The sequence below is a fragment of the Empidonax traillii genome, unplaced genomic scaffold (genome assembly GCF_003031625.1).
Source record: "Empidonax traillii isolate 1590-97213 ecotype Southwest subspecies unplaced genomic scaffold, ASM303162v1 scaffold419:size1009643, whole genome shotgun sequence".
Lineage (NCBI taxonomy): Eukaryota > Metazoa > Chordata > Aves > Passeriformes > Tyrannidae > Empidonax > Empidonax traillii.
Genome location: NW_020955612.1, coordinates 825,074 through 840,034, shown reverse-complemented (window position 1 = coordinate 840,034; position 14,961 = coordinate 825,074). Strand labels below are relative to the sequence as shown.

Sequence of the window (14,961 nt, the reverse complement as noted above, 5' to 3'; positions counted from 1 at the left end):
GAGAGGTGGGACCAGATGACCCGGTGTAGGTCCCTTCCCGCCTGACTGACCGTGCATGTGACGATGCGGGTGTGGGGGGGCCCCGAAGCCGCCGAAGCTTCCCTGGGAGATCCGGGACGGCTCCGCCGCTCCGCCGGGATAACACAGCGCGCCACCGGGGGTGACGTCACCGACCACGCCCCCACAGGCGGGACCGCGGGGGTGCTCCGGGGGGCGTGCCGGGGGCGGGGCCTGGCGGGAGGGGGCGGGGCTTGTCGGCCGGCCGTGGCGTGAGGCGGCGGCAGCGCCATGTCGATGGAGGACCCCTTCTTCGTGGTGAAGGGGTGAGCGCCGCCCGCGGGGGGCTCCGGGGCACGGCCGGAGCGGCGGGGAAGGGGCCGCGGGCGCTCCCGGGCGCGGAGCGGGCAGGCGCGGCCTCCCCGCAGCGCGGGAGGCCCGCGGAGAGGAGAGCGATGGGCGGGCTGGGGGGGTCTCTGTGTGGGGGGGAAAATGGCGGCCGGGCCCCCTGGCGCTGCCCGGGGCTGCGTGTGGGCACCGCGGGGTCCGGCGGTGGCGGCCGGGCACGGCAGGGCCCGGGGGCAGGCGGGCAGGGGCCGGCTGGGCCTCCCCTCGCTCTGCAGGGGCACCCCGGCCCTGGCCGCAGGTGCGGCCCCGGACGCAGCGGGCACCGCGGGGCCGGTGGCTCGGGGCTGGCAGCCTCGGGGGGCCGCGGTGTCCCGGGGGAAAGTGGGGAGAGGAGCGGGGACCGGGCTGTGGGACGGACAATGGCCGTGGGAGGAAGCGAGCTGAGAGGAGACGGAACACAGGCAAACACAAAGGTGGTCAAGGGAAAATTGTGCATAATAGGGTAAAAAGCTCCGTGGGAGCTGCTGGAGAGGGTCCAGCAGAGGCCACAAAGATGATTTGGAGTCTGGGGCATCCGTCTAATGAGGAGAGACTGCAGGAGCTGGGCCTGTTTATTCTGGAGAGGACTGAGAGGGCATCTATCTCATCAATTCACATAAATATCTCAAAGGCATCTCATCAGTTCACATAAATACCTGCCAAACGGATGGTGCCAGACTCTGTTCAGGGGTGCCCAGCAGCAGGATGAGGAGCAATGGCCATGAACTCGAAGACAATAAGTTCCACCTCAATTTAAGGAAGAACTTCATTACACTGAGGGTGGCAGAGCCCTGGAACAGGCTACCCAGGGAGGTCGTGGAGTTTCCTTCTCTGGAGGCATTGCAAACCCATCTGGACACATCCTGTGACGCCTGCTCCAGGTGACCCTGCCTCGGTAGGGAAGTTGGACTGGATGATCTCCAGAGGTCCCTTCCAACTCCAGCTATTTTGTGATTCCGTGAAAGCGCTTCAGTCTCAGAACGCAGGCCGGGGCCACTTTCAGCGTTGACCGGGGGACGGTCTTCTGATCCGGGTCACAATGTAGCAGCGCTGGGGAGCAGCAGAGAGGCTCGTATGGGCGTGGTGGGGAAAGGCAGCGGAGAGCAGGAGTTGTGGGACGGGATGCTGGTGCAGCCAGGGAAGGCGAGTCCCTTTGCCAGGCTGAACCGGTGCTAAGGGAAAAAAAGTAGGAGTCGCCATGGGTGGGGAGCAAATATCCTGTCAAACTTTCCAGAGAGATTCCTGCGGCATTTGGGGAAGGGCAGGGAGAGGAGAGGGGATGTGCTGCCGCTCCCAGAGTTAATTTTACCTGGCAGGTCTGAGGGGCTGGTGGTGGTGGAGCCAACCAGAGTTGCATTTGCCTTGCTTTCCTGGTGTCTGTAACTCTCTCCATCGGAGGACATCCAGCTCTGCTTTACATTCCTGCTTCTGGGTACTTCCACAAGTGTGTTCAGATGGAAAAAAAAAAAAAAAAACAAAAAAAACAAACACAAAACCAAAAGCACTGCTGGCAAGTAGTGTAGGGAATGAAGTTTTCCAGATCTTCAGTGCGGGTTGCTGACCTTAGGGCACCAGATGTGGCAGACTCGGAGCCGTGGACGTGCGGGAAGAGGAGGGGGACATGCGTTGGGGCACTGAGAACTGCAGCTCAGATAGCAGTTTGAGGACTTCAGGCCCTGATGTAATGTAGAGAGCTGCAGTCCTGGCACCCCTGCGGGGTGTGAGCGCATCTCATCTGTCCTGAGCTTCTCCTGATGTTAGCCTGCTTTCCTTCACGGGGGTGAAACACCTGCATCTGCCATGGGTGCTGTGTGCAAGCTCACGGGGGCCACCTCTCACAGCAGCACAGTCTGGTCTCGACTTCATTCCTCATCCCACCTCCCTCTGAACCTGGGGGAGCAGTTCACAGGATCCCAGAGTTTGTAAATATAGATAACCACACTGAGGGCCCACCACCCAAATTTACAAACCCGCTTGCCCAAGAGCAGTGCTGTCAGCAAAGCCTTCCCCTGATGTGAATGCACTCGTCTCCAAAAGAGCTTAGAGCAGCAGAAAAAACTTGTGTTCCCTAAGCCAGCATAGTAGGGCTGTGTATTTTTTTAAATGCTGAATTAAAATAAACAGTGCTGCACTCAACAGTCTGCCTGGCCGTGTTGTGGGGACAGTTCCTGTAACTCTCTGTACCCTTGGGGTATCTTGCATGGGTAGTCAAGAGCCTTCAGAGGAAAACTGTTGGGAGGAATGCAGAACATGGATTGCCAAAGAGCTGCGTCTTTCAGACCCTCTGCCCTGGCTTGCCTGTGTGACACTTCCCCTGAAGAAATAGGTCCCCTTACAGCATTAATAGCTGTAAATTGTTGCTGCTCAGCGCCTTGTGCTGCAGCAAGAGACAGGATTGTCCAGGAGGTAGGGCAAATCCTTATTTTACAAAACAAACTAGTTGTCTGAAAGAAAGACGTTTGGGAGGAAGCTGTGGCTTCCCTGCTCAGCTGGACATGGGGCAGTCCCAGTGTCACTGCTGCAGGGCAGCTGATGATAATTCCTTGGCTTCTTTTCACTCACTCTGGCTGCAGGGAGGTGCAGAAAGCCGTGAACACTGCCCAGGGGCTCTTCCAGAGGTGGACAGAGCTCTTGCAGGATCCCTCCATCGCCACAAGAGAAGAAATTGACTGGACCACAAATGAGCTCAGGAACAACCTGCGGAGCATCGAGTGGGACCTGGAAGACCTGGATGAAACCATTAATATCCTTTCTGTGGTCCTTTGGAGGTAGGGGCTTGCAGTTCCCAAGTTGTACTAAACCCCCAGGTGCTAGTGCTTGCCATTTTTTTGCAGAAATCAGGACTGTTTAGGATTGAATTTTACATTTACATTGTCTCTTCTCAAACTGCAGATGAGAAATTAAGGCAAGGATTTTCCCTTTGCCTTTTTATTTCCCTTTTTACAAGGTTTAGTCTAAGATGCTTTGTTCTAGAAAGCCTATTGTGTTTTATGAATCTGAATTTCTGCGGAGTCAGTCATACTCTAGGCTGGCTTCCAGAAATACTCCTTTTCCCTTGTGTTCATCTGAACGCTCCTGAAAGTGCTGCACAGCATCACAGAACCAAAAAAAAAAAAAGGAACCTACCACTGGTACGTGTACTGCACAGTACATTCCTGCCATGCCTGTTCTTCTGTCCAGTGTTCTGTATTTTGCTGATCAGATTTTGGGAACAGGCACAGAACAGTGGCCATTTGGCACCCTTTGGGGTTTTGTGTGTCCGTGTGTGTACCCAACACCGCTTCCAGGGACTCCTTGACTTGCTGCCCACGCATTGTTGAGGCAAACCCGCGGAAATTCAACCTCGATGCGACGGAGCTGGGCATCAGGAAAGCCTTCATCACCAGCACGCGGCAGGTGGTCAGGGTAAGGAATGTGGACTTGGGGTCAGAGATGGGGAAGGCAGGGGGGTGGTTAGGTGGCTAAAAAAAGGCAAGCTTGGGAGCAGAGAATAAACCTGCTACCTGCTCTGTCCAGGACTTCCTCCTCTTCCCCATGTGCTCCTGCCTGGGGCTGCCCGGGTGAAATTGGGGGTGCGGGTGTCTCTTAGCATTCCTTCCTTTTCTGCTTCTGTCCCTGGAAGTCTTCACACCTCTCTTGCAGCACTGACCCTGGGAACTGGGGGGGAAGAGTAAAGACCCCGCTGCGATGCAGGGGAGGCTGGAGCCTCCCTTGAGAGTTGAGGGAGATGAGATCACAACAGTCCTGGCCACTTGTAGCACTAGTTTTCAAAAACAGGGAGACCGCTTTGAACACTGGCAGATGGTTAAAGCCTGGTGTTATTGACATGGTGACTTCAACTTCCTACCCCTGAAAAATAGTCCAAGCAACCACTAGATTTATTTTTAACTCAAGGACTTTTTTTTTTAGTTTAAGCTCGCACTTCAGAAGCAAAAAGGAGATTTTAACAACTTGGTAGCAATAAAAAGAGAAGAAATGTCTTCCCCAAAGCCTCACTGCCTGCTAACAAGCTGCTAGTTAGGAAGTTTTCTCTCTAATAATAGCTACACTGAGTTTCTGCTGCCCCTCATGACTCTGATGTTCCTGCTCCACAGGAACATTGCTGTGGCTGGCAGCAGGCTTGTTACCCCACCTGCAGTCCTGCGGTCTGAATGAAGTTCCTAAGGCTTACCTGGGAACTGATCCCGAAACCGCGCTGCCCCCAGGTAGCAGGCGTGTGCTTGCTAAGCCTTGCCCCTGGTGTGGTCCACTCCCAAACAAGCAGGATCAGGCAAGCCCGTTCTTTGGTCCTCTTTCCCTGGCTGAAAACTGCTGGCTAACGGGTTTTGGAGCAGTGTCTCCTGCTGGTAAATGAAAATGGTTGGTGGCGGCGTGCAGCTGACCTCCAGTTTTCAGGGGGGGGAATTCGTGATGTGCAGCAGCACACGTGTTATTAGCCAGTGAGAAGTAACCAATGAGGTCTGGTACTCTTGGGTGATGAGTTGCGCCTCTCTGAACGGTAAAACGCACCTGAACGCTCTGGTGACAACAGAACTGTGCTGGGGGATCAGCCTCTGCCAGATCACGTTGACTGCTTGCTAATCTATAAAAACTAGACTATATCACGTTGAGATGGGGAGCCTTCTGTGGGTAGCGACTTTCTGCAGGAGTTCAGCAGCATAAATTAATTGGTAGGAGAAAACATAGGCACAGACACAGAGGATGGCCACAGGACAGGAAATCTGCCTCATCCTATGCGATATAAAACCTGGGAACAAAGCGCAGGGGGTTACAGTCTTCCAAGGCCTTAACAAACATTACTCTTCCTTACACACTATCAGTGGGAATATTGGTTTATTATACAAAGCAAAGTGTTTCTAGTTGTAATAGAGCAAAATGAGTAGTAAATAAGGAATATTTTCAAAATATCCCATTGGCATTGGTTTTAGCATTGGTAGAGCAATATGAACTGTATTGAAACTTCCTCTGGTATCTTTCCAGACTCTTCAAAACTATACATTCTTAAAGAAAACCTGCCTTCCTTCACTCCCCCTGTAGAAGCCTTGCTGGGTGTAGACAGCCCTGTAACACTCTGGAACTGCCTGTCACCTCAAATCCAAAGCTCACATGCTGCTTCTTTTGTTGAACAAACAGGATATGAAGGATCAGATGTCTAACTCCTCCATGCAAGCGCTGGCTGAAAGAAAAAACAGGCAGGTGAGAACCAGAAACAGGCGATATATATCTGTTACAATGTATATCCTGTTTGTAGTTGATTCCCATACAAACCTGTGTTCTGGGAAGGGGCTTGCACGTGGCGGCTGAGCTGTGTGTTTGGGCCGCGTCTGTCTGGCTGACCTGGGAGAGCCCCTTTTCCAAGCCTGTCTCTCAAAGCGGTAAGTCAGCACTCGCCATCTGTCTGTGTCTTCAGATCTAGTTGTGTACAACTGTCAGCGTTGCATCATCCCTTGGAAAGGGAAATCTCCCTCCTCCTCGGGGGGAGACCGCCTCAGAATCCATGGCAGTGAATGTAATCCTGCTCTCTGCTGGATTTAGGAGCCAAGATGGTGCAATATCCTTTTGCACAGCTGCCTCTCATAATAGCCATGTGAGAAGATGGAAGAAGCTCAAGGAGTCTCGGGTTTTCTGCGCTTGTAATCTAAGGAATAGAACTCGATGCAGCTTGTGCTCCTTCCCAGCTGACAGGGAGGCTGTAAGGAGATCCCGGAGCTGACTTCCAGAGCCGCCTCACTAAAGCTGGTGTGCACGGTTAACTTGTCTGTTCTGCATCAGCCTTACCACCTGTGGCAAAACCAAGAAACTGCAACAAGCCACCGAGAAGCAGAGATCTGGTTCCTGAGCTTGTCTAAGGGCTAATTGATGTGCTTGGCAAACACTCGAGGCAGCAAAGTCCCTGACACCCTTGCTCAAACAAGCCCGTAGCTTTCTCTGGGATTTGTTGCTTCCCTTTGCACAGGGTTCCTGCTGGCTGTAGGAGACCATATGGCCCAGCTCACGCAGCGACATCTGGTCAGGAAAACTGACTTCCCCTTGCTGCCTTCCTCTCACTCCCCAACCCCTCGCCTTCCCTCCAGCCCACAAGGCTTGCGCAGGGCTGCACAGGCTGCTGGACTCCATGTCTGAGGAGCTGCTAGTGCTGACCTGACCCTCACGGCTAAGGCTGGCAAACAGAGGCCTTTCTACTGAAGCTGCAGCAAACTAGTGCACATTAAATAGCATTAAATACACAGTAGCTGCCCTTGCCACATACTGGAGGGAACCAGGGGCTCACTCAGTGTCGCAGGGGCAGACAGAGCTGGCTTCCTGCATGATCAGACTGTCAGCTTTCCTCACCCCTCCTTGAACCTTATGACGCAGGTGAACCATAGAGACCACCTTGTTTTCAACCTCCCAGAGCAACCTGGTCATTTTCTTGCTTTTCTTTACAAATACTCGGTCATCCCCTCCTGCCCACAAACATAGGCTGCAGGATGGCCTCATTACAAGTCAGCCTTGCCCCCGCACCAGCTCCTCCCTAACCCACCCGTAGCGCTGCAGGGTGCAGCTCCTCACCTGCAGGTCTTCTTCATTGTCCAGCATCTGTTGCTTGTGTTACTCCACTTCCAGGACCAGACTACTCAGCTGGAAAGCCACATCTCTGCTGGCTCTGCACAAGCTTTTCTCTGTCCAGGTCGTAGGGCAGGGAGCAAGCGTAACCTTGTAAGCTGGCAACTGAACCACCTGCTGGAGCAACAGGCAGCCTGGATCGTAGAACATAGGCATACAGCACTGCTCTGTTATACTGTGCTATCCTACTGTCAGCCCAACGATTAAGTACTTTATCCAGCCCCTGTCATTAGCAGCACAGTGCTCAGTTTGAGCTGTACATCTGTTAGCACAATATATCCGGATACTTCCCAGCTCACATGTCCCAGCACACAGTGCTGTGCCTCTTGAGCAGGCCTTTGCTAGTCCTTTGTGTTGGGCAGACCTCCTGCCACGCTCCGGCTCTCCTGCTGCTGGAGAGGCATATCTGCAATCCAAGGCTGCAGAGACTTCCCAGGCTGGCATTTTGGCATTGTGTTGGTTTAGTCCATGACAGCAGTTTGGCTGAGTAGCAACAGAGCAGGAGGAAAGGGATGCTCTGTGTGTGTGTGTGTACAGGAGTGCTGCCTCATCTGCCTTCCAGCTACACCCTACAGACAGGCTGTGAGCAGACACAGGAGTGTTGCTAAGGGCTTTCTGCATCTCTTTAGGCACTCCTGGGAGACAGTGGGAGTCAGAGTTGGAGCTCTGGACCTGACAAATACAGCCGTCTGGACCGGGAGCTGCAACTAGCAAATTCACACTTTATCGAGGAGCAGCAAGCGCAACAACAGGTAAGGCGGCTGGCACCATGCAGAATAAATAGCTTTGCTGCCAAATGGGTGCTGGGGGAATAAGGTACAGACAGCGAGAGCCAAAAAAAATCCAGTCCTTGGCTGGATCCAGGAGCCTGACAGTCATCCTCTTTGCTTGTGGCATGGATCTGGGCATGCAATTCCTGTACAGCACAGCTCTGGATGCATCTTGGCACTGAGCTTGTGACCCTTGAGGTATGAGGCTTCTGCTCTGTTTAGAAGGCACGATCTGGAAGATGTAGCATGCAGAGCTGAAGTAGTACAAGGATTGCTGAAATCCTTGGAAGAGTAGAAACATTGCAAACAGAAAAGAGCCCATTTCTCTTATGCAATTTCCCCTGTTTAAAAAGTGTTTGCCGTTGTTGTTGTGCATCTCCCTCAGAACGGCCTGGGAGTAGGAGCACGCGCCTGCTTCCTTTTCCTGCCTTTGTCACCGTGAGATTAGTGAGAAAGCCTGGGCTTTGGGAGAACCCCTGGCGAGGCACTTCCCAGCTGACACTTCCCAGCTGACGGGAGTTTGCCTGGAGAAGTGCCCGGGCCGGGCACAGACCATGTGCAGCAGCCCAGCCAACTGTAGGCCTTTACTCAGGCAGCTTCTCAGAGGTGGCAAACTCTGCTAAATCTCCTGACCTGTGACACCTCCCCAGCTTCCAGATGTGTTTTACCTACTGAATCTAGGAAGATAAATAGATTCAGAAATAGGTAACTGGGGTAAATCTAATCCTTAGCGTGACTGTCCTTAAAATGACTTAAAACATCAGCAGACTTATTCCTTTGGCACATGAAGCCGGGCTGCCTATTTTTAGCTGTAGAAGCTGCAACAGCCTCTTACTTGGATTAACCTCTTGTTAGCTGAAGCATGTTCCAGATTTCCCAGGCACAGCATCAGAATGGCTCCCAAGTGTCTTCTACCGTACTTGCTTACTTCGCCAAGGTTTTGATGACCAGTCCATGTGGCTTCCCACAGTCACTTTAGCTGTGGGTGCAGCATGGCTGAACTGAGGCTGGATTTGCAGGGATGTCTGGAGGCTGCAGCCTGCTGTGCCACGGTGATGCCATGCCACGGAGGCTTTCCTGTGGCTGTCACCTCTCCAGCATTTCTTAGGAACGCAGTCCTCATTCCTGGTGGCTTAAGTCTGAGCCCAGGCCTCACAGCTGATGTTGGCTGAGCAGCAAGTGACTGTCCACTGGATCAGCTGCAGGAGGCAGACCTGTAACTGCCCGTTTCCCTTCTCTCTGGCCGCAGTTGATTGTGGAGCAGCAAGATGAGCAGTTGGAGCTGGTCTCTGGCAGCATCGGGGTGCTGAAGAACATGTCCCAGCGCATTGGCGGGGAGCTGGAGGAGCAAGCAGTGTAAGTGTGGGATGTGGCAGCAAAAACCCGGTATGGGGTTGACTGCAACACAGCTGGAGGTCCTCAAACACTTACCTCTGCCCTTGTTAGGGCCTTGAATTTACTGGTCCCTCAGGCAGCCTCTCCCAGCCAACCTTTGGAAAACATCTTGTAGCGTAATCTGCAAGGATCCAACTGCAGCCTCCTTCGTTTGTAAGCCTGCACCTAGGGCAGGCTTAGCTGCCAGCTTACCTTTCTTTCCTCCTCTCTTCTTTCCACATGCTCCCCCTCAGGCAGCCAGCAGACAAATAAAGGAGGGAGGTGCTGTGTGAGGGGGGGATACTGAGCACTTCCCTACTCCACAGGGTTTTGTGCTGATCCTGCATAACTGCTGGAGCTGGGAGCTCTCAGCTCTGCCTTGCCGCCCTGAAACACACAACACAGAGCTGCTCTTCATCATCAAAGCTAAAAATAGCCTTCACCCACGCAAAGGGTTAAAGGGCAGCTCACAAAGTCATTTGCATCCATCCATTTACATACAAATTAGATTTCTCTCCCAGTTCTTGTCCTTTGCAAACAAGTTCCCAGTTGTGCAGGCTAACAGCAGTGCTTCCAGAGAGGCTTGAAGGGTTCATGCCTAAAAACCCTGCATGTTTGGCTGGTAGGAGTCTGGAGGGCCGTGTGACTTGCGGTGTCATCTTTAATGGAGAAGGGGAACTTTAAACCCACCCTCTCTGTGAAGTCCTGCAGTGCTTTCACAGAAGAGGTCGGTGTGGTGTGTCTGTTTTCAGATAATCACACAAGCCATCGGTGCTTGCTAGACTAGCACACAACTACCACAGTGAGGTTTTTACAACTCTTCCTTTCTCCCGCTGAATGAAGGTTTAACAAGTGCCCCGGAACTCCAGATGGAGGAAGCTGTCCTTTTAAACACATTAAGCTTTAAAGTCCCACTGGCTGGAGACAATTGGATTTGTACCTTGATTCCGAATGTGCAACGGCATTGACAAAGCATGGATTCAGGAAGGCTTTCAGATTCATTACAGTTGCTGGGTGGAAGAAGCAGAGGGGTAACTTCCATGCAGAGCTTAAAAAGCACCTTCAAAGCAATTGCAGATCTCATTCCCGCTTGATACATGACTGAAACAAGATTTTAGCTTCTGCTGCAAGTCTTGAACAAGAAAAGAGATTTCAAGTCCAAGCTGGTACCTAGACCTAACCAGTCCTTGCTAATCACAGATTATAAATGAGACTTTCCTCTTGTAAAGAGGAAAGCCCCCCCCCCCATCTTGCAGATGCATGAGAGCTCAGCTGCGAACACACAGCAGGGATCAGTCTGACTGGAGTCCCAAATTACTTCCCACTTCCCACCAAAGCAGAGCTGCTGCTTCAGCAGGTTTTTTCTCCCCTTGGGTGCTTCCAGGAGGTAGAGGCATGCTCATTTTCTCTGCCAAACTGTGATACTCTGATCCCATCAGTGTTTTGATCAGTGTGTGTGAGCACACTGCAAAATCCCAAAGGGATGTGCTACCTGCTGACCGGTGTCCTGCTTCTGTGTCCCCAGGATGCTGGATGACTTCTCCCATGAGTTAGACAGCACTCAGTCGCGGCTTGATAACGTCATGAAGAAGCTCGCCAAAGTGTCTCACATGACGAGCGGTAGGTCCTGGGAAATGGGATCCATCCAGTCCTGGAAAGGCAAGGATAAGCCCTCAGATCTTCAGACTGGGACGCTGTGTGCTCCCACCCACCCAGCAGAGGGGAGGGAGGAGCTCTCAGTGCTTGAACCAAGGGGAGGACTTCCAAGCCCGGCAGCTGCCTTTGTTTTATTTACAGATGCCTTTCTATTTATGCCGCTACTGCTGGGAAAATCCCCCTCTAGCTGGTAGGAGGGGAAGTCCTGCAGCCTCCTGCTCTGCTGCAGTTTCCCCGTGCTGCCTGTGGAACAAAAGCTGTCAAGGTGCCATTAAGCCTGGTCACTGTGTGTGGCTTCCCCCACACCAGAATGCCTGCAGCAAGCCCCTTCCCAAATCCCACCTGCCCTTGGGCTGCTGGCGCCTGCAGGTCTGTGGTCAATCAGATCTCCCTCAGCTGGTGGAGGAAAGGGCTGAATTCTGTGCTGAACCCACAGAAAAGTCCTTATAAGGCTGTGCCTGAAGCTGGTGGGCTGGCAGGGCTCCACGGGCAGAGCAAACAGGAAGCCCGGCGTGCCTGCCGGGAAGTCCCCCGCCGCCAGCTCCCCTCTCCCAGCACTGGCAGAGTGCCCGGCGTCACCTCCTCCAGTACCCCTCTCCTGTGGGTGCTCAGGTACCTTGTGAAGGCAGCAGCCAACCAGGAGGAAAAGCATTCCTGCTCTGCAGGATTAGGCCGTGTGGGGGATTTATGAGGTGGTGGGAATACAGCCCTAGAGTGCTGACAGCAACACTTTGGGTCACCAGTAGCCCAGCAGCAGCACAACCGCTGGCAAACCCTGTGTATCTGCCCTTTCCTCTGGGAAAACCCATGAATCATTGCAGAGTGTTTCTGAGTGTTGTGAAAAGAGCATTTCTACTGGCATCTGATGTACCAGGGCCGACCAGGAGGGCTCTTCCCGGCATAGCTGCTGAGCCCAGGAGTTGGGAAGTGCCAGCAGCCCTGTTCCCACTGCTGCACCATTGTCTCAGAGGGGCAGACAGCAGCTCTCAGAGACAATGCAGTGTTGAGCCAATGAAGTGTAAAGATGTCCAGGGAAACCTTATTCCTGACCCTCTCCTAAGGGGAGCTGCCACAAGCTCTTCCTGACAGAGCTCTTCCAGGCAGCTTTCACCAGATCCCTTTTTGTTCCTCTAGCAAACAGAATTCTCCATGAATTGAACAGCGAACACAGCAGCTCTCTGCTTGTTTCTCCCAATTGCTTTTGAGCCAGCTTATCAAATCTATTTGAACTTGGTTGGGGAGAAGGCCCAGAATTCCCACAGCTGTTCCCAAAACCCGATGGATCGTGGAGGAGAAGGGCTGTGGCACTGTATGTTGCAGTGAGGCATGCTCCCATAGGAGCTGCTGTTTTGGCTTGTTATGGCTTTAAGCTTCCTATGGCTTTGAGCTCCTACCAGTACAACAAAGGAAAGTGCTTCCTCAATTTTCCTTCCCCGCTACAGCAGGAAGACTGATGCTTCCGTTTCCTTCCAGATCGACGGCAGTGGTGTGCAATAATCGTACTCTTCATCATCTTGCTGGTGGTGCTCATCTTGTTCCTTGTCCTCTGATGGACTGAACTTCCTCGGACACCCCCTCCCCACCCCCTCGCCCCGGCAGCACGGGGAAATGAAACTCTCACTGTTTCCGTCCGCCCACAGAGATCCCTGGCAAGAAAACCTGCGCCCAGCTCTCACCATCCTCCTCCGAGGACTGTGGCTCGGCTTTGCCTGTGTCTCACCTGGCCCTGGGGAGAGGGGCTGGAGGACTGGAGCTGCCTCCTCCCCTGGTGCAGTGTGACCTGGACCTGAGCTCCGGGTCTGGACCTGGGGAGCTGGAGGGGGACTTGAGCCCTCCGCTTCCTCCCAGTGCAGGTAGGAGCTGGTCATGGCGGTCCAGAGCTGCCTGCGGTGGAATGCGGACACAGAACAGTGAGCCCTGGGGAGGACGGGACAGGGAGGAGAAATTAATGAATTCACCGAGCATTACAAACCGCACCGCCAGCGCCAGCCACGAGCGCTACTGGGTGGCACGAGACCCCACAAGCCACAGCGAGGGAGGGGAGCCCCAGCCACCCTCCCCCTGCCCCACGCCGCCTCCCCCCTGCCGCGGGCCGGCTCTGTGCCACCAACTCACTGCCCAGAGAGCACAGTGAGTCCTCAGCAGAGCCTTCCCACCCTCCACACCTGGGCAGAAGGCAGAGCCAGAGGGTCTCATGTCCTGCTATCAGCCACCCAGGCACCGTTAGACATCCCAGAGCTTTAAACTTGGGTTGCTGCACGCCAAGCACTGGCAATCAGCTGTGAGCCGGAGAGGGAGTGTCTTAAAGCTTTTAAAATTGCCTCCCTCATTATACAGCCTCTGAAGTTCATTGACTGATGCTTTCCTTGCCCTTGTATAACTGAGTCACTGCTTCTGTTTAACAGCTGCTTCCCTTTGGCAAGTGATTTGCCAGGTCTAAAATAACTTATTTTTTTAAGGAAAAAAAAAACTCTGAAAATTTTTTTGATGACAGAGTCACGTTCTCTCTGCAGGTGCACGACGTGCATGATCAGAGAAACAGTGCTCAATGATGTATTTTAAGTGCATGTGAACTTGTAAATAGGTTTTCTTAATTTTTCCCAACCATTATTTTTTTTGGACACCTCCATTGTATGCAACCAAAAGGCAGGAGATTCAAAGCTATATCATGTTCCCATATTCCTTCCCAATCCTTTTGTTACCTTCAAGTTGTTTGTCACTTAAGTTGTCTCAACAGTGTCAGGTAGCTGAGTTGTCTCCCTTGTACAGTGAATGTGGACTAGCCAGGTGGGTAATACCAAACTGTGGTGAAGAAAGCTCACCTGGGCATTGTCACTGGGGAGGAACAGGCAGGCAGGGGGGGTCGTGCTGCAAGCACTGATCATGAGATGTGGGGTGACCCTTCAGGAAAGCAAAAATGGTTTCTTACTCCACTCTGCTCCCATATTAAAGCTGCAAACATGAAAAGACTCGGGACAGGCTGGCTTATGGCTCCCAGATGGGCCGGGGGAGGAAGTTAATTGGCACTGACGCAAAGACTCCTGCTGAAATTGCAAATCGCCCCAAAATCGTCCTCCCAGCCTTGGAAGCTTGCCACCGGATGTCTTTACCTCCGGGACCGAACACTCCTCCCCACCAGGTTTGTGGCTCCCTCCAAGGTCTGTATGCCCCCCATCCCTGCCGCTGGATGCACAGCCAGCGGCATCGTGCCTTCCGCAGCCAGGTGCCAGATGGGGGCCCAGCCGAGCCTCCCTGTGCCCACCCAGGTGCTCTCACCGTTAACGCACACGTGGTGCCCTCGGTGCCCACCTGCACTCCTCATTTCACAGTGGCTCCTTGTCCTTGCAGAGCGTTCTGTTTCCTTTGGTTACGCTGCAAGGAATAGGTGGTGTCTGCTTTCCAAGGCTAACTGTCACAGCGTCTGCGCTGCTCTCCTCGGGCTTACAGCTCTCCAAGAGCAGGTTCCCAGGAGCACGAGTCTGGCCAGGGAGCAGGGCTTGCTGCCGGACGGTGTTGGCACACCTCCAGTCCCTGCATTGTTGTTGGCATGGTTGTGCATCCTCCAGGAACGACTCCTGTGCAGGACTGCTCCTTCAGTAGTGCAGGGGGTGGCCCAGCTGCTGGAATCACTGCACGCCACCCGACTGTCTCTGGTCCCTTTTCCTGTGTACATTTGCTTTTCTGTCGCTGGTGGTGCCCATCCTGTTAACACTAAATAAAGGTGCAGCAAGTGCAGAACTCTGGTCCTTCTCACCTGACTCTTACTCCAGGACAAGCAGAGGGTCTCCTGGCACCAGGGAGGGGGGAAAACTCCCACCAGCATATGCTGGTTATCACCCCCAGATGTGGGGCAGCACCATGCAGAGGGCAGCCATTGCTGCCATGCCACCTCTGTCTGCTGGAGAGACACGTTTTGGCACAAGTTTCCCCTTATGTGGCTGGAAAAAAGAACTCCAACTCTCCAAGGCTGAGGTCCTCCCCACCCCCAGCAGTGCCATGGGGAAACAGGAGGAAAAGACTACCCACCCCTGCCCGTGCCAGCAAGCCCCACCCCAGCCCCTCCATGCCAGCTACAAGCCAAGGGCAGTATTTCATTATTCCAGAGATATATTTTTGGGTTTCAGTTTAAAATAATTTAAAAGAACCTCACCAGCCTGTGAGTGCAGGTTGG

At 53.4% G+C, this 14,961-nt stretch overlaps 1 protein-coding gene across 1 annotated transcript; it reads left to right on the top strand.

Moving 5' to 3' along the window:
* The first annotated feature begins 240 nt into the window (after nt 1–240).
* On the top strand, nt 241–14,528 carry STX6 (syntaxin 6). Its single transcript, XM_027894187.1, has 9 exons — nt 241–323; nt 2,958–3,127; nt 3,695–3,789; nt 5,518–5,580; nt 7,620–7,742; nt 9,010–9,116; nt 10,660–10,754; nt 12,264–12,795; nt 12,826–14,528. Exons 1-8 carry the CDS (start codon nt 289–291, stop codon nt 12,338–12,340), a joined length of 765 nt encoding a protein of 254 aa, XP_027749988.1. The 5' UTR covers nt 241–288; the 3' UTR covers nt 12,341–12,795; nt 12,826–14,528.
* Nucleotides 14,529–14,961: the final 433 nt, after the last annotated feature.